The sequence below is a fragment of the Bombyx mandarina genome, chromosome 24, assembly GCF_030267445.1.
Source record: "Bombyx mandarina strain Sakado chromosome 24, ASM3026744v2".
NCBI classification, from domain to species: Eukaryota; Metazoa; Arthropoda; class Insecta; order Lepidoptera; family Bombycidae; genus Bombyx; species Bombyx mandarina.
The window spans coordinates 9,458,844-9,477,729 of NC_143230.1; the positions used below are offsets into that span (position 1 = coordinate 9,458,844).

An 18,886-nucleotide genomic window follows, 5' to 3' on the forward strand; every position below is an offset into this window, starting at 1 on the left:
CGTATTGAGCGATGCACCGGTGTTCGAATCTCAGGCGGGTACCAATTTTTCTAATGAAATACTTACTCAACAAATGTTCACGATTGACTTCCACTGAGAAGGAATAACATCGTGTACTAATAAAAATGAAACCCGCAAAATTATTAATTGCGTAATTACTGGTGGTAGGACCTCTAGTGAGTCCGCGCGGGCCGGTGCCTATTTCTGCCGTGAAGCAGTAATGCGTTTCGGTTTGAAGGGTGGGGCAGCCGTTGTAACTATACTGAGACCTTAGAACTTATATCTCAAGGTGGGTGGCGCACTTACGTTGTGGATGTCTATGGGCTCCAGTAACCACTTAACACCAGGTGGGCTGTGAGCTCGTCCACCCATGTAAGCAATAAAAATAAATAAATAAAAAATTCGTTTTTGTCATCTGATGAAGTCATTCGTACTGGAATTAACAAATAAATGAAAATTTATTAATTTAGACTTTGTATTAAATTTTCAAGTTTATAAACATAGAACCTCTTTAAATGCGAAAACCATGATAATGAACATAAATTGCTATATTCTAAATATTTTTATTTAAATAAAATTACATTAAGCTTCGTCAGTTTTTTTTTATTCATCATTATTTAGAAAACCATCTTTGCACAAGTACATCAATATTTTTAACAGCACCAGCCCACGTCGGTCAACAGCCTAGTGTACAATTGTCCCAATAGATAGCATCGAGTTAGGTGTTCTGGTCTCAGACTTTTTGCCTGCCTTCAAATAGGAATTAAAAAGCTGCTCTTGACAATTTATACGAAAAACGTCAAAACTGTTCCAACCGACTCACTGAATTTGGCCTCCCTTTTTTTGATTTTCGGATTTTCTTTATTTTTTATTATTTGTTCGTCGTTTGTTAAACGATAGTTTGTTAGTTAAGCGCACTTGTTAACTAAACGCTAGTAAATACGGCCATTGCCAGCTGAGTTCAGCTGACTGACAAAACCGGCGCATGCGCAATGTAGGCGTGAGGTGATGGTTTGCTTATTAGATATTATTATAAAATAATTAATAATTAAGAATTTAATTCTTTTTCATGATCGAACCAATAGTCGTCGAACAAACGATAATTGATCAAAATTAATTAATCTGAGCGATATAAATAAAGATATCTAGTAAGAGGGGCCAGCTTAAGGGTGATAATTTGTTTAATTAATTATAAAAATAAATAAAAGACGAACAAACAATTTTTACATTCGAATATTAACAAACAAACGACGAACAAATAATTAAAAATATTTAAAAAATCCGAAAATAAAAACAATGCCAAATTCAGTGAGCCATGCTAAAAACCTATTAACCATATTAATTAGTACACTCTAAAATACTTTTTAAGACAACAATGTTAATCTTTGTTCTAATTAGTTAATTAATCTATTTGAAATTTTGATATGTAAAAATTTATAACTAGACAAAAAGCAACAAAAATTCATTAGACAAAGATTTCATATTTTGTGTAGACAGTGTAAGATAAACATTATTATCACTTTTTTTTATCACATCTTTTTTTTTTTTAATAAATATCTTTTTTTGCTCTATAAAAGGCAAAATACACCCGTCACCATGGAAAAAAGCTCAGGATCAACTAGTTCAGTTGTGTTTTACAACAATTCGACCGGAGAAAAGATACAAGATGTTACAACCGGTGCAACAAAGGTTTTTTTGAATTTAGATGAAGAAAAGCAGGATAAAACAGCGATATATACTAAAACAAGAGTGTTTGAGAACATTTGTACTTACAGTATGTCCTTCATACTCTCATTCATTATAGGCTATAGTTTTACATCTTATCTTTTGATTGCTGATCATGGTCTAAGAGATTATTCACAAGGTTTCTTTGAGGAGAGCCATGATTTTTTTAAGAATTTATGTCCAGCAGTTCTATACTTTGGATCAACAGTAGGCACTTTTTCTATGTTAATGATCAAACGATATTCCCATCTTATTGTAACTCAGTTGACGGCAATCATATTTTTCATTGGATATTTGCTTCAAATGGTGTATCCGCATGTTCTGGTCATATTTCTGGCCAGATTTTTGATTGGTCTTGCTTCAGGTATTGCATGTATGATCATTCCTCAGATACTGTATTTCAGTTGTAAAGAAAATATTCGGGGGCTGTTTACATCATTTTTCCCTTTCTTCATTATGGTCGGACTTACTACTGCTGTTGCCTTGATGCCTCTTGTGACTAATCAGATCTATAATTTCTTCAATTTGATACCAATTCTACTAGCTATACTGTCTCTAGCTTGTTCACTAGGATCATTTAAGTTATTGGAAGTGAAAAAAGAAAAAGGCTTTATTGAAGTGACCAAATTTATGTTTTCATCTACTGCTTTGAAATCGACTGTTTCTGTTGTTCTCGCCCACGTATTCCAAAAGACGACCGGAGTTGACTTTATCGGAAATTTCTCAGGATCTCTTTTTACTGGTGATAATGCCCAAATCAAAAGTCTCTCGCCATTATTAACTGCTGGTATTGTCAATCTTGCTACAGGGTTCTTGCCTGATTTGTTTGGTAGAAAACTGCCGATTATCGTAAACTTGTGTCTGATTTTTTTGGTCACACTTTCGATGGGAATTTGGGGAACGAATGTCGTCAGTTTGATTTTGTTTACTATCGTTTATAATGGAGGCTTAGGTGCAGTACCGTACTATTATCAGAATGAGACCGTACCATCAAAGTATATACCCGATATAAACGAGATCGCGACTTTCTCAAATGTTTTACTGGCATTATTTGTCGCAATTTATGCTGCATTCTTACTATCACCTACTAACACGACTATATGGTATACTTTTAGCGGTCTGTCTTTGCTTGGTGCATTTATTATGGGGATTACTATGCCTGAAACAAAAGGAACGCCAGTTGAAAAACGAGATTTTATCAAAAACTGGTTTAATTTTTCATTCAAGAATAAAAATTTAAAATGAAGTGTTGTGTTAACATACTAACCGTACTCGCCCGCCTCGCTGCGCATTTAAAATTAACATTATTATTAGGGAGTCCAATGCTCATATATAAATATTAACCTATCCATTAAGTACATGTAATTTCTACAGGGACACCAAGTTTCAAGTCATTCGGATGCATGGTTCAGTAGTTATAACGGAACATCCGTAAAAACTACTGTAGATTTATATTAGTATAGATTTGTGTTATAAGACTGTAGGTAGTTAATAGGCTGTATAAAAAGCGATGTGTTTGCTTTGCGAATTTAATAAGTTCTTACATCATAACTTGTAATAAAAAAAAATAACAATTTTATGTTGTCTTGTAAAATTAATAGATAAGCACAAAAACAAAAGTTTTCTTTTTGTATTTAGACATTTTTAAATAAAGTTTTATAATTTTTACATTAACAAAAAAAAAAGCCTAGGTATACTTTGTTGTAACAAATTACACATTAATTGTTTATTATCCTAAATACATGACAAAGTAAAAGATCATAATTATGTATTTGTTTGTAAATAAACTTTCTGTATTTGACTGTGACCTAATTTAATTAAAATCAAAAATATATATAAATAAAAAACAAATAAATATCCCATGAAAGTTACTGTGATCCCTATACATACTTATATCAATTATTAGTTTTGTATATACTAAACCAAAGCCGCGTATTTTTAAATATTTTCGAGGTGATTTTGGCGGAGATTTTGTGAACGAAATTAGAGATAGCTATTTTGAGGAAAGACCTGTTAGAGGTAATCTACCTGAAATTATTCATCAAAATATACCAAAACTTCAAGGTAGATTTATTGACGAATACAAATATGAAGGACCAAAAACTGAAGCAAGAGTAAGTAGCTGTTCACAAAAAAGCTGAAGAAGATGCAGTTGTCGAAAAAAACAAGTTTAAAATTGAACTCAAAGATAATGAAGTAACCGGCATTAATGCAGCAAAAACTCAAGACGAAATATATGCTGAGCAATTAAAAAATGAATATGAAATGCAAGCAGCAGCGCTTAAGCATTTTTTTGGAGATGATTGAGGATATAAACATTTTGGACAACATTTTGGATATATGCGAGGCGATGTTTATCATAATGAAATTTTTATGGGCGAACTCTCAGACACAGCCCACTGAGTTTCTCGCCGGATCTTCTCAGTGGGTCGCGTTTCCGATCCGGTGGTAGATTCTGCGAAGCACGGCTCTTGCTATGGTTCGTGTTAGCAACGTCATCAGGTTTGAGCCCCGTGAGCTCACCTACAAACGTTAGGGTTACGCTGAAATAGCCCCTAAGGCTATCAGATTAGGTTAAAAAAAAAAAAAAAGAAAAAAATGGGCGATGATCCTTATTGGAGACATAAGTCTTTACCCTGTTTAATAATTAGTTTTCGAAAATTTATGTCCATTCAATGTCCTGTGTCCTTCACTTCCTTTGTTCTCCTATAGTTTTGAAAGTTTGATTGTCTCACCTAATGTTTGTTTAAACTTGGACATCAACAGAAATATCGTTAGTGCTAATTATGAATTTAGTTCTGTGATAGACAATAATTTCCAAGATTGGCATCGCATTTACACTGATGCTTCGAAACGTACTTCTCAATCTCATGTTGGAATTGGTGTTAATCACAATCAATTTAATATAGTCCAAAAAATTAAGTTTCCCCCTGAAACATCTGTTTTTACAGAGGAATATTTTGGTATCCTCACAGCAGAATAAATTTTGTTAATGAAGTTAGAAAAAACTCTTATATTACCTATCTCATTCTAAAAACCCTTTAATGGCGATTCAAAGATATCCATTTCAATTTAAACTTAGGTATCCTGTAATATTTAATATTAGAACTGCTTTACATAATTGTGTTTTAACAGAATATGTCCTGATGTTTGCCTGGATTCCAGGACACGTGGGTATTATTGGTAATGTTTTAGCGGATCGTCTGGCTAATGAGGCTGTGGTGTGCGGTGACATTCGTCCTTACACTAATTACTGCCATGATTTGACTACGCTGCCTAGGCTCTATCTCAAGGAAACTTGGGATTAAGCTTAAGAAACTAGCGCGAGAATCATGGGAAAATTTTATAAGTCTTTACAACCTAATATTCCTAGTAAGCCATGGTTTTCGTCTCTGTGGTTTAGTAAACAAGTTACTTCATCAATTATTCGAATGAAATTGGGTCGTGTGCACACCTGTACATTTGGCCAGGTTTAATATAATTATTCAGATTTGTGTATTTGTGGGGATGTGGGTGATCGTAATCATATTTTCTTTACTTGCCCTTTCAATGACGTTTTTTCCCTTTTATAATCAACTCGTCTCTATCCGTGTACCATTTCCTACTTCTATCAAATTTCTTCTTTCATGTTCTAATACTGATATATATATACAGCTTTATCTATTTTCCTATCTATATTAATATTATAAAGAGAAAAGATTTCTTTGTTTGTTCGTATTGAATAAGCTCCGAAACTACTGAACCGATTTGAAAAATTCTTTTACTGTTTGGAAGCTACACTCTTCCCGAGGAACATAGGCTATAATCCTTTTTGAAAAAATTAGGGCTCCTTACTAAAACTCCAATAATGTAACCCAAGGTGTAAAAAAATTACCTAAAATATTCTTTACATCGCGTGCCCTGCCAAAACTATTGATGATAGAATAAAATAATACGACTTTGTAGAACACATTATTATTTACAAAAAGTGTCGCAACAGCATATGTCTAACTATTATAGTTATGTCGCAATAAGTGTTATTTTATTTAAAAAATAAAACAACGACAAATGTCATTGAAATTTTTGTTAACCCGAGCGGAGCCGGAGCGGGCCGCTAGTTACATAATAATTTGAAATTATAAATCCTTATATATATCCTATCATAGTAATCCTATCTGATCCATTTCCAATTCCGTGAGTAATGTCCTTTTAAATCGTGATGAACGTTTCCCTGCTTTTGCCAGTGGCATATGCGCAAACCGGGAGACGACAAAAAAATAAAGGGACTAATAAAGAAATAAATGCTACAAATATAAACAACCATATTATTATACTCTAAAACACTAAGGCAAAAATGTTAATCTGTATGTTATAATCAGATACTTAATCTATTTGAAATATGAATAATGACATGTAAAAATTTCTAATTGAGAAGACAACAAGTCATTAGACAAAGTTTGCATATTTTGTGTAGACCGTGTAAGATAAACATTTTACTTTTTTTTTTTAATTTTAGTTTTTGATCAGATCTTTTTTTTTTTTAATAAACGCATTTTTTTGCTCTTTAGAAGGCAAAATGCACCCGTCACCATAAAAAAAAGCTCAGGATCTACTAGTTCGTTTTACGATAATTCGTCCGAAGAAGAGATACAAGATGTTACAACCGGTGCAACAAAGGTTTTTTTGGATTTAGATGAAGAAAAGCAGGATAAAACAGCGTTATATACTAAAACAAGAGTGTTTGAGAGCATTTGTACTTACAGTATGTCCTTCATACTCTCATTCATTATAGGCTGCAGTTTTACATCTTATCTTTTAATTGCTGATCATGGTCTAAGAGATTATTCACAAGGTTTCTTTGAGGAGAGCCACGATTTTTTTAATTTTTACGTTTTATTTAACGTTATAAAACTCGCATTAAGCACACTGATACTTACAAATCGGTTCTGAATGGAGGTCGTCCTGAATACCTAAATCTTCAGTTCCACAAGGATAATCTTTTATATCGACCATGTCTACAATGTTCCAGAACATTCAAGATAGGTTCTAGTTGTTTCGAGATCCGTTTTTGCGCTTTGACCGATAGATGGCGTTACTCGGATCGACTAAAACATCCATGAAACGATTTTCTGTTAATCTAAGTTTCAAATATTTACCACAGCACACCATCATTAAAAGTTGAATTTCGGTAAACGAGTGTATTACAAAGTTAAATTTAATCCTTCAAGAGATTAATTCAATATTAACAACGGGGAGTACGCCATTTTGGGGTCGGCTTAATTATGACGATTTCTAATAAAGTTATTAATGACTAAAAAGACCGAAAGCGGCTTTTGAAGGTTGTAAGTTTTTAATGAGATAGATACAGGGTTTTGCTTGACATGAAAGACTATTTGGCGGGAACGTGATAAGCGAAGTAACGTTTTTTTTTAAACACTGATCGCAAACCGTTGATAGTTTGACTCTGTTTTGATTGATTACCGACTATTGCGCAGTTTGATTATAAGTTATTTAGTATTATTATTATTTAGTTAACGACATGCACGACATTTCTGCAAAATATCTGAAAATGAGTTTAACGCTAAATGGGTTAATTTAATGTTTCTTTGTGTCTAAAGCTTGGACATAAAGACATAAGTTCAGACTCCAAACGTCCAACAATGGCGTCTTGTTATCCGTTCAACATCTGTGAGAGTGTACCATTGTGAGAAAGAGCAGAGCCGCCGCGCCGGACGTGGTTTCTCGGATTCCGTCATACAGCCGCTAAATTTTTTGTAAATTCCCACCATTTTACTTAGACCCCATTACATAATTTTATTTCAACACATTGCGTGTCATTTAAATTCATCAATATTTAAATACGTAAAACTTGAGGTTTTTTTTTTTCAAATGTTGACTTTGCTAACAATGGCATCCCGTGACCCTGATAGCCATAATTAATTAAAAAAAAAAAGAAAACTTTTTAGAAATTCGAAACAATTAAATATACACTTAAATATACAGACATTTTTTTTCCTACCTATGCTGATAGCGTTGGGAGGCTATTTCAGCTTCTCCTTGACGTGTAGGTGAGCTCACGGGGCTCTAACCGGGAGTTTTGAAGTCGTCGTGGCCTAATGGATAAAACGTCCGGTGCATTCGTATATAGCGATGCACCGGGGCGAACCCCGCAGGCGGGTACAAATTTTTCTAATGAAATACGTACTTAACAATCGTTCACGATTGACTTCCACGCTGAAGGAATAACATCGTGTAATAAAAATCAAACCCGCAAAATTATAATTTGCGTAATTACTGGTGGTAGGACCTCTTGTGAGTCCGCATGGATAGGTACCACCGCCTCGCCTATTTCTGCCGTGAAGCAGTAATGCATTTCGGTTTGAAAGGAGGGGCAGCCGTTGTAACTACTATACTGAGACCTTAGAACTTATATCTCAAGGTGTGTGGCGCATTTACGTTGTAGATGTCTATGGGTTCCAGTAACCACTTAACACCAGGTGGGCTGTGAGCTCGTCCACATATCTAGGCAATAAAAAAAAAAGTTTTGCTAACACTGCCCCTAACAAGGGCAGTGCTTCGCAGAATCTACCACCGTATCGGAAACGCGACCCACTGAGAAGATCCGGCGAGAAACTCAGAGGGCTGTGCCTATGGGGACCAGGCAAGAAGCTTAAAAGAAAACATAATACCACAATTTCGAATTGATATATTTAAGACGATAATCACTCAAGCCACTCCTAGATGAGCGACCGTTAAATAAGCCGTCTGTATTAATATGATTTCTGTTCTTGGTTCTATACAATATTAACGCGATATCATTATTTAGGATGATTTGCAGACGTTTGTTTTCCACAATCGTAGTCCATTGCGTGTTCTCTTTTTGTCTGCGTTTTTGTAGAGCGCTGTAAGTAAATAAAAAATTAAAACAGAAAACAAGTCAACAAATTTAGAAGTCGTCGTGGCCTAAAGGATTAGACGTCCGGTGCATTCGTATATAGCGATGCACCGGTGTTCGAATCCCGCAGGCGGGTACCAATTTTTCTAATGAAATACGTACTTAACAATCGTTCACGATTGACTGCCACGGTGAAGGAATAACATCGTGTAATAAAAATCAAACCCGCAAAATTATAATTTGCGTAATTACTGGTGGTAGGAGCTCTTGTGAGTCCGCACGGGTAGGTACCACCACCCTTTCTATTTCTACCGTGAAGCAGTAAAGCGTTTCGGTTTGAAGGGTGGGGCAGCCGTTGTAACTATACTGAGAACTTAGAACTGATATCTCAAGGTGGGTGGCGCATTTACGTTGTAAAAATGTCTATGGGCTCCAGTAACCACTTAAAAACCAGGTGGGCTGTGAGCTCGTCCAACCATCTAAGCTATAAAAAAAAAACAATATATAAATGAATTTGCACGATACATAAATAAATTACAGTAATACCCCTTATAACACGATACTCTAATAACGTGATACGATTTTGACGAAATAGTAACATTGTGTAATAAAATTCAAATTCCATAGAGTCAAAATTTGCGTAATTAAATATCCAATTGTGTGGCATAGACATCGAGTCTGCATTGAGGTGCTGTCCATGGGCTCCTATAACAACGTTACATTAGGCGTGAACGCTAGTTCAATCGTATCTATTCTATATCTATGCTTATAATATTACAAAGCTGAAGAGTTTGTTTGAACGCGCTAATCTCAGGAACTACTGGTCCGATTTGAAAAATTATTTCAGTGTTAGATAGCCCATTTATCGAGGAAGGCTATATAACATCACGCTAAGACCAATGCAGGCGGAGCACCAATAAATAATGTTTCAAAATAGGGATTTAAATGGCTTCCAATGGAGACCACTTCGAATAAGCTTTTTATACTTTAAAATGTTTTATATTTATGTATTAAGCTAACACACTGTAAAAGTAATAAATGCTATTATTTGCAATAGAATATTTTTTTCCTTTGTCTCAGTATTTATGGCAAGACTGTGTATACGTACCTTTGAATGTTGTGAATGTCATTGTAATCACTAATCCATTGATCGAAGTCATTGTACAAATGTTCAAGGCTGCTCGTGTTTTGTTTCTTTTCAACTGGAAAACAAATTTAGCTCTATATTAAACCTTTGACTGCCGTGTAGGTCACCGGTGTCCTACGCGGCGCACTGAAGTAATTATATCGACTAGAGGTCCCGCAGTAGTGTAGAATTGGAATTCTAAGTTTGTACACTATTATGATTGTATTTTATACTCACACTATAATCACAAATTTCGCCAAGACTTTCACTATAAAAAATATGAACAAAGACAAACAATATTTTTAATCTATTCTCAATTTGACAACAAACGTCAAGAACAAAAGTTTTACAATAAATAGTATGCATGCGTGTGTGCGTCAAATACGTGGTATGTAGTGTGTGTAATGTTTTCTTTATTGATTTAATGTATCTTTTATGCATTACTGTAAAAAAATATTAGCATTGTGCACTTCTTCTCTATATTGTCTATAAGTGTGGAAAGTTTCATACTCCTCCGTCCGCGCAATTTTCGTAAAAAGGGATACAAAGTTTTTGCTTCACGTATTAATATATAGATTTCTGTCAGTTACTAAGGCGCCGGAATATCTAGTAGACTCTGGGTAAGACGAATCCGAAAACACTGACAATGAATCTATTTCTAAGATACCTAAAAGACTAAAACATACATTAACAAACAAAAGAAGGCAAAGACTTAGGCAATCCAGGTGCCTTAGTAACAGAAGTCGATATAATTACTTCAGTGCGCCGCGTAGGACACCGGTGACCTAACTAAATATAATAAATATAAATATAAATATTTACTAACAATCACGCCACGGTAACTGGTCCCGTGATAAGTTCCTTAAGAACTTGTGTTACAGGTACCAGATAACGGAAATAAATGTAAGATTTTTATTATACACATACATATATTTAATATACATCCATAACCCTGGAAAAGACATTTATATTTACCATACAAATATCTTCCCTTGGCGGGATTCGAACCCGCGACCCCCTTGTGTAGTGACCATGTCACTTACCACTACACCAGACAGCCGTTATACACATGTTTCTTTTTGGGAGGAAGGGATTATTGATGGGTTTTCCGGTTTCACCAGGATGAGAGGGCCAGTATGGGCTCAGACGGAATGGGCGGTATTTATTAATAGCCGCCCGAGCCCGAAGTTTTTTTTTCATTGGTTAGGTTAGGGTGGACGAGCTCGCAGCCCACCTGGTGTTAAGTGGTTACTGGAGCCCATATACATCTATATCGTAAATGCGCCACCGACCTTGGGATATAAGTTCTAAGATCTCAGTATAGTTACAACGGCTGCCCCACCCTTCAAAGCCAAACACATTACTGCTTCACGGCAGATATTAGAATAGAAATATTTTATTTTATCATTATGACATATTTAGTTCCTATCACAATCTGTTCTTTTCTGCATAAGTATTTATTACTTTTACAAAATAATGTTGATGTTTCACATCTGCCAGGCGTCCCGTGACGGCTCACATTTTTTATTTTTTTTTATTTCGTAAAACGATCATAGGTACATACATACAAAACAAAAGCCATTGAGTTTATTGAGTCAGAGCTTCCCTGTAAACCATATCTGACGTTGTTTTATTTTTTTAAACAAAAGAACACCTATTTTGGCATAACTATAATAGTAAGACATATGCTGTCGCGACATTTTTTGTAAATAATAATGCGTTCTACAAAGTCATAGTACATTATTTTATTCTATCATCAATCGTTTTCGCAGCGCACGCGATGTAAAGAATATTTTAGGTATTTTTTTTACACCTTGGGTTACATTATTGGAGTTTTAGTAAGGATCCCTAATTTTTTTTAGAAAAGGATTATAGCCTATGTTACTCGGGAAGAGTGTAGCTTCCAAACAGTGAACGATTTTTTCAAATCAGTTCAGTAGTTTCGGAGCCTATTCAATACAAATAAACAAACAAATCTTTCCTATTTATAATATTAGCATAGATAAAAAGTACGTGCGTACAAAGTACACATGTCAGAAGTGAAACTTTTTTGGTGAACTAATTTATAAGTCTTGCTTATATTTATACAAATCTAAAACTTTAGATTTCGGAGACTTAGAGGAAGGGAAAAAGGAAGATATGTTCCCGCCAAAAGCCTGTCAAATGTCAATCTCAAACCTCAGTGTTGACAGTCACATTATGTTTAGATTTCTAAATTGTAAATGACTAATATTTTGCCAATTGAATTGACTAATTTAATTTCATGCTATTTGATTAATGTTCCAAATTCTTTTCATTTCATTTCAATTCCTATTAACATTTTTCACAAAAAAATTATAAAATATTAGGCTGTATGGTATGATACATTTGCCTTTCCAGTTGGAAAAATACAACAACTACTACTACTGACATTTGACAAGTACTTAATTTAAATAGTAGTTTGATGTCACTTCCGTTGCATACCTGCGTGACGTTCTGTAAAAAATTTACCCTCATGCGCCTAAAGAAGTTTCACTTCAAAAAATATATATTTTAAAGTTGGATTTTCTATAAATGCGTGTTTTTTTTTTAAGTTTTATAATCTATATTATTATTTATATTTTTAAATTATCGTTCGCGAAAATACATGTCTCATTCAATCGACTTCCAAACAGCGATAAGAAATTTCATATCAATCAATATTTACAAGTTTATCGGTCATTTCGTACGCAAGGTAAGGTCGAAAACATTAAGAACCATTAATGTATTCCCAATTTCTTATTATTATTAGATGGGTGGACGAGCTCACAGCCCACCTGGTGTTCAGTGGTTACTGGAGCCCATAGACGTCTACAACGTCAATGCGTCACCCACCTTAAGATATAAGTGCTAAAGGTCTCAGTATAGTTACAACGGCTGCTCCGACCTTCAAACCGAAACGCATTACTGCTTCACGGCAGAAATAGACAGGGCGGTGGTACCTACCCGCGCGGCCTCCCAAGACTACCTACCGCCAGTGAAACTTGCCTTATTTAATTAAGCACGTATGTGTTATGTTTATGTTTATGTAGTTGTTAATAAGCCGCCATATTGTCTCCGAAATGTCAACGACATTACATTCTTGCCAAAAAGAAAAGACAAATTAGTGATATTTTTTTTCCAATAAATTAAATTTTATTTTGCAGTCATCAAACGCCTTTGGCGTTTCTCTTGATTTTTAACTCGACCCGTGGCTGTTATGAGTACAGCCCTTTCGGTATTATAAAAAAATAAATAATAGTCTACACTATTTTTAATTCAAACTTATTAAAATTTATTTTCCATTTTTTAATTGGATTTTCTATAAAAGCGTATTTTTTTTGTATTTTTAAACTATTATTTATTTTTCATTTTTTAGTTCAATTTCAGTTTTTTCATATAATTTTTTAAATATTGAATTGTCATCTGTCCTTAATAAGTGTGCCAAATTTCGAGTTAATCCGACGTTTTGAAGGGGGTCAAAATCATGTTCAAAGATTCCGTTACATAATAATATACCTAGTCAGGTCATAAGTATTGTCACACAGTAAAAACTTTTCTTTTAGAATGCTGGCCACAAAAAAGTTTATTGAATTCCAATTTCGAATCGTTCATGAAAATAAATGTATACTTTTAGAATTTTACTCATTTTTAAATATGGAGTGGACGCTTAAAGAAGACCGTGTTGCAGTTATTGCGTTGCATCGTTGCGGTTACGCGCCAATTCAAATTTTTAACATACTGAAAAATTTTAATATAACCAAAAGATTCGTTTATCGTACCATCAAACGATACAATGAAGACTCTAGTGTAGATGACAGGTCAAGAAGTGGTCGCCTTCGGTCTGTTAGGACTCCAGTAGTGATAAAAGCTGTGAAGGCGCGAATTCAAAGAAATCCCAAACATAAGCAGAAACTGTTGGCCCTTCAGATGGGGTTAAGCAGAACCACGGTGAAAAGGATGTTAAATGAAGACTTAGGGCTTCGGGCATATCGAAGAAAAACAGGACATCGTTTGAATGCTCGTCTAATGGACCTGAGACTGAAGAGATGCCGCGCTTTGTTGAAGCGGTACGCGGGAAAAAAATATCGGGAAATTCTTTTTTCGGATGACAAAAATTTTACCGTAGAAGAAAGCTACAACAAACAAAATGATAAGGTGTACGCACACAGTAGTGAAGAAGCGAGCAACCGTATTCCGCGTGTCCAACGAGGTCATTTTCCATCCTCGCTCATGGTATGGTTGGGAGTTTCTTATTGGGGCTTAACAGAGGTACATTTTTGTGAGAAAGGTGTAAAAACGAATGCAGTTGTGTATCAAAATACAGTCCTGACGAACCTTGTGGAACCTGTTTCTCATACCATGTTCAATAACAGGCACTGGGTATTCCAACAAGATCCGGGCCAGCTCATAAAGCGAAGAGCACACAAGACTGGCTGGCGGCGCGTGAAATCGACTTCATCCGGCACGAAGACTGGCCCTCCTCCAGTCCAGATTTGAATCTGTTAGATTACAAGATATGGCAACACTTGGAGGAAAAGGCGTGCTCAAAGCCTCATCCCAATTTGGAGTCACTCAAGACATCCTTGATTAAGGCAGCCGCCGATATTGACATGGACCTCGTTCGTGCTGCGATAGACGACTGGCCGCGCAGATTGAAGGCCTGTATTCAAAATCACGGAGGTCATTTTGAATAAACTTTAGTGTCATAAGAATCTATGTTTTGTTAAGTTCATTTTGGTATATGAATGGTTACATAATGAATAAACTTGTTTCAATTATTTTACATTAAATATGTGACAGAATTTATGACCTGACTAGGTACATACGTCTGAAGCTAATAAAAGTGTATTAAAAAAACAAGGCTCATTTTTAATTGAAAATATATTAAGAAACTAATTGACCCGTCAGACTTCGTAGTGCCTCAATCGATAAATAAAAGACATATCAAAGGAAAAACAAAATTGTTTTTATTAATTCCGAGCTTTTTTTTATATTTTCTCACCTTTTAAACCTTCCCAGGACTTCCACGAATAATTCAAGACCAAAATTAAATTAGCCAAATCGGTCCAGCCGCTCTCGAGTTTTAGCGAGGCTAACGAACAGCAATTACGTTAAATTAGTGCTACGATTCATTCCCGAAATTCTAATCAGACGACCGCACTGTGCGCGCGCTTTCCGAATACTGACTGAATTTTGGAAAAATGTTGCAACCGCAAAATATCGAATAAGAATAATGCAAATTGCAATCCCGAAGAACAAACATCGTTTTGCATCATAAGACCATAGAAATAAGGGTTATAACAGCACGAACGACTCGCAATATCAAGGAATAACATCGTGTAGGTAATAATAAAAACGTCTGTATCTCGGGACGCTCTACAGAAGTGAAAACTTAAACTAACCTAAGTTTGAACTATTTAATATTGTAATTGTTTAACTTGAGAAAAGCTTAGGTTATTACTTAAATTTTATGTATATTAATATGATAATGCAAGGAAAATTGTAACGTAAATTGAAAGAGATATATAAATAGTATGCGTGTGAGAAAGGGACGCCAGACGGACTGGCGCCGTAACGCGTTAGGTAACGAAGCGGCTCACCCTTCCATAATTTATTTATTTATTTAGTCTACTTAACCAAATAATATAAAACAAAACATTTGCAAGGTATTAATAATTAACTTAAGTAATTTCTAACAACAGCTTTAAGAAGCTATCACTTCAAAATTAAACCCGCAACCAATTTTATTATTTGCGTAATTACTGATGTTAGGTCGTTTTGGGAAACCGCGCGCATATATACCAGCCCCCTATTTCTGCCAAGAAACAGCAATGCATTCCAGTTTAAACGGCGGGGGAATCGTTGTACAAGTCAGACTTAGAACTCGTGTCTGAAGGTGGGTGGCAGCATTCGCATTGTTGATGCCCATGGGCTCCGGTCACCACTCAACACCAGGTGGACCATGAGCTCGGTTACCAGTCCAAGTTATAAAAAAAAATCACGTAGCCGGAAAGGTAGCCAGCTGTCTATTTCTCGAAGTGAACACCTAATTCATAAAATGACAACTTATATGTTTGTGCAAAAGTAACACAAAAAAAAATAACGCGTTTATAATACGTCAGCTTGACGTCACCGTCATTGATGACAGGCGAAATGACATTGCTAATTGTTTGAATTCGGAACGTCAAAAGTGTCAACGAGCGACGTCCGCTATGACACTTATTGTAACTTTCCCCTTTTCAATTCCAGCCGCTAAGGGCGACACATCAATTTCATTTTACATATTATATACATCTATATATTAATACGTGAAGCAAACACTTTGTATCCCTTTTTACGAAAATTGCGCGGACGGAGGAGTATGAAATTTTCCACACTTATAGAGAATATAGAGAAGTGCACAGTGCTATTTTTTTAAAATAATGCATAAAAGATACATTAAATCAATAAAGAAAACATTACACACACTACATACTATGTATTTGACGCACACACGCATGCATACTATTTATTGTCAAACTTTTGTTCTTGACGTCTGTTGTCAAATTGAGATTAAATATTGTTTATCTTTGTTAATATTTTTTATAGTGTACAGTCTTAGCGAAATTTGTGTATATAAAAGTATAGAATACAATCATAATAGTGTACAAACTTACAATTCCAATTAATTATAGTCGAATTTCGACTACTGCGGGACCTCTAGTATATCTTTAATTTGTCACTTATGGACTAATAAAGATATCAAACTAATAAATACAGTCCACTCTCATTCACCACAACGCAACACTAATGATAGTTTCATCTTTTATTTGTCGTCCTGTCGATGCGATACCAGGCGGGATATTAAAGAGTGATGTTACAAAATGATTGTGACGTCATCGGTCTGTGACGCGCGGGCGAACTGTCAAGACGATGACAATGATATTGCAAAAAATCCTTTAAATACAAACAAACTAACTAGGTAAGAAAAGCGTATTTGAAATTTGAAGTCGTCGTGGCCTAAAAGATGAGACGCCCGGTGCATTCGTATGTAGCGATGCACCGGTGTTCGAATCCCGCAGGCGGGTGCCAATTTTTGTAATGAAATACGTACTTAGCAAATGTTCACGATTGACTTCCACGGTGAAGGAATAGCATTGTGTAATAAAAATGAAACCCGCCAAAATTATAATTTGCGTAGGTAATTACTGGTGGTAGGGCCTCTTGTGTGTCTGGACCGGTAGGTACCACCACCCTGCCTTTTTCTGCCGTGAAGCAATAATGCGGTTCGATTTGAATGGTGGGGCAGCCGTTGTAACTATACTTGAGGCCTTAGAACTTATATCTCATGGTGGGTGGCGAATTTACGTTGTAGATGTCTATGGGCTCCAGTAACCACTTAACACCAGGTGGGCTGTGAGCTCGTCCGCCCATATAAGCGCCTTAAAAAAAAAGTAATAAAAATGAAAATCTTCATCAATTAACTACATTACTAACAAAAAAAAAAACAATAAAAAAAAAACAAAAAATCTTCGTCACCGACTGTACACATCGAAGGTTCAAAGGTTATTTTGTTTAAGCGATGTTTTTGCAACATTGTGAGCTATTTAAAGTTTAAAATAATAAAAAAAACATAACAAACAAACTTCTTCAGCTATTCAAATGGACTAAGCTTAATTGAAGTTCAATTAAAAACATCGAACTGTTGATGCTGATACCGAATAAAAAACGGACCTTTAATTACAAAGACTAGAGGTCCCGCAGTAGTCGAAATTCGACTATAATTAATTGGAATTGTAAGTTTGTACACTATTATGATTGTATTTTATACTTCTATAATCACAAATTTCGCCAAGACTACACTATAAAAAATATTAACAAAGACAAACAATATTTAATCTATTCTCAATTTGACCACAGACGTCAAGAACAAAAGTTTGACAACAAATAGTATGCATGCGTGTGTGCGTCAAATACATGGTATGTAGTGTGTGTAATGTTTTCTTTACTGATTTAATGTATCTTTTATGCATTATTTTAAAAAAATATTAGCATTGTGCACTTCTTCTCTATATTCTCTATAAGTGTGGAAAATTTTATACTCCTCCGTCCGCGCAATTTTCGTAAAAAGGGATACAAAGTTTTTACTTCACGTATTAATATATAGATAAAAGTCGCTTAAACGCAAATAACCTATTCTTTTTATGTCAATCTTTAAAACTCACCTGTCATGTTCACGTACGACAAATTTACATTAAATATAAAAATAAAATCTAATCAAACAATAAAAACAAAAACAGCTGACTGCATCAGCCGGAGGACGATAATAAAATGATAATATTGTTTGAAAACATATTACGTGCTGCTACCGATGTAAACAATTTATTATAGGGTTCAATGTTTACGCGCTAGTTCGGAGACGATGTCGATAAAAAAAATATCGATAAAATTGCACGGCTTTTTTTTCTCTTACCTATTCCAGTAACCTCGAGGGGTTATTCTAGATTCATCGAGCTAGTAGGTGAGCTCACGGGGCTCAAGCCGGGAGTGTTGCTAACACTGGCCCTAGCAAAAGCCGTGCTTCGGAGAATCCATCGGATCGGAAACGCCACCCACTCAGAAGATTCGGCGAGAAACTCAGTAGGCTGTGTCTGTGGGTTAATTTACTGGTCGAGCCCTTCGTCGCAAGCGACGGGTTCGGCGAGGACAATGACCAGTGCTTGAAGTATTGCACGGTATGGCATTAGACTAAAACATCGATTGGGATATATAGCAACGCCAACTAGATTCCGACATGATTTGACATGTCATGATTTTGAAGTCGTCGTGGCCTAAAGGATAAGACCGGTGCATTCGTGTTGAGCGATGCACCGGTGTTCGAATCTCAGGCGGGTACCAATTTTTCTAATGAAATACGTACTCGACAAATATTCACGATTGACTTCCACGGTGAAGGAATAGCATCGTGTAATAAAAGCCAAACCCGCAAAATTATAATTTGCGTAATTACTGGTGGTAGGACCTCTTGTGATTCCGCGCGGATAGGTACCACCACCCTGCCTATTTCTGCCGTGAAGCAGTAATGCGTTTCGGTTTGAAGGGCGGAGCAGCTGTTGTAACTATACTGAGACCTTAGAACTTATGTCTTAAGGTGGGTGGCGCATCTACGTTGTAAATGTCTA

General features: G+C 35.4%; 1 protein-coding gene and 1 long non-coding RNA gene across 3 annotated transcripts; one reads left to right on the forward strand and one right to left on the reverse strand.

Annotated features, from left to right (window-relative positions):
* Positions 1 to 803: 803 nt before the first annotated feature.
* Positions 804 to 3,526, forward strand: LOC114241665 (uncharacterized). Of its 2 annotated transcripts, XR_016325288.1 has the most exons (3): positions 804 to 1,005; positions 1,310 to 1,498; positions 1,578 to 3,526. It is a non-coding gene; the product is annotated as an uncharacterized LOC114241665 (long non-coding RNA). The 2 variants fall into 2 exon arrangements; XR_016325287.1 differs by having other exon boundaries at positions 804 to 1,498.
* Positions 1,411 to 18,084, reverse strand: LOC114241686 (uncharacterized). The gene is made up of 4 exons (XM_089737859.1): positions 17,930 to 18,084; positions 9,708 to 9,801; positions 3,754 to 8,606; positions 1,411 to 2,884 (listed from the first exon to the last, which is right to left on the reverse strand). The coding sequence occupies exons 1-3, from the start codon at positions 17,934 to 17,936 to the stop codon at positions 8,375 to 8,377; spliced, it is 333 nt and encodes a 110-aa protein (XP_089593985.1). The 5' UTR covers positions 17,937 to 18,084; the 3' UTR covers positions 1,411 to 2,884; positions 3,754 to 8,374.
* Positions 18,085 to 18,886: the final 802 nt, after the last annotated feature.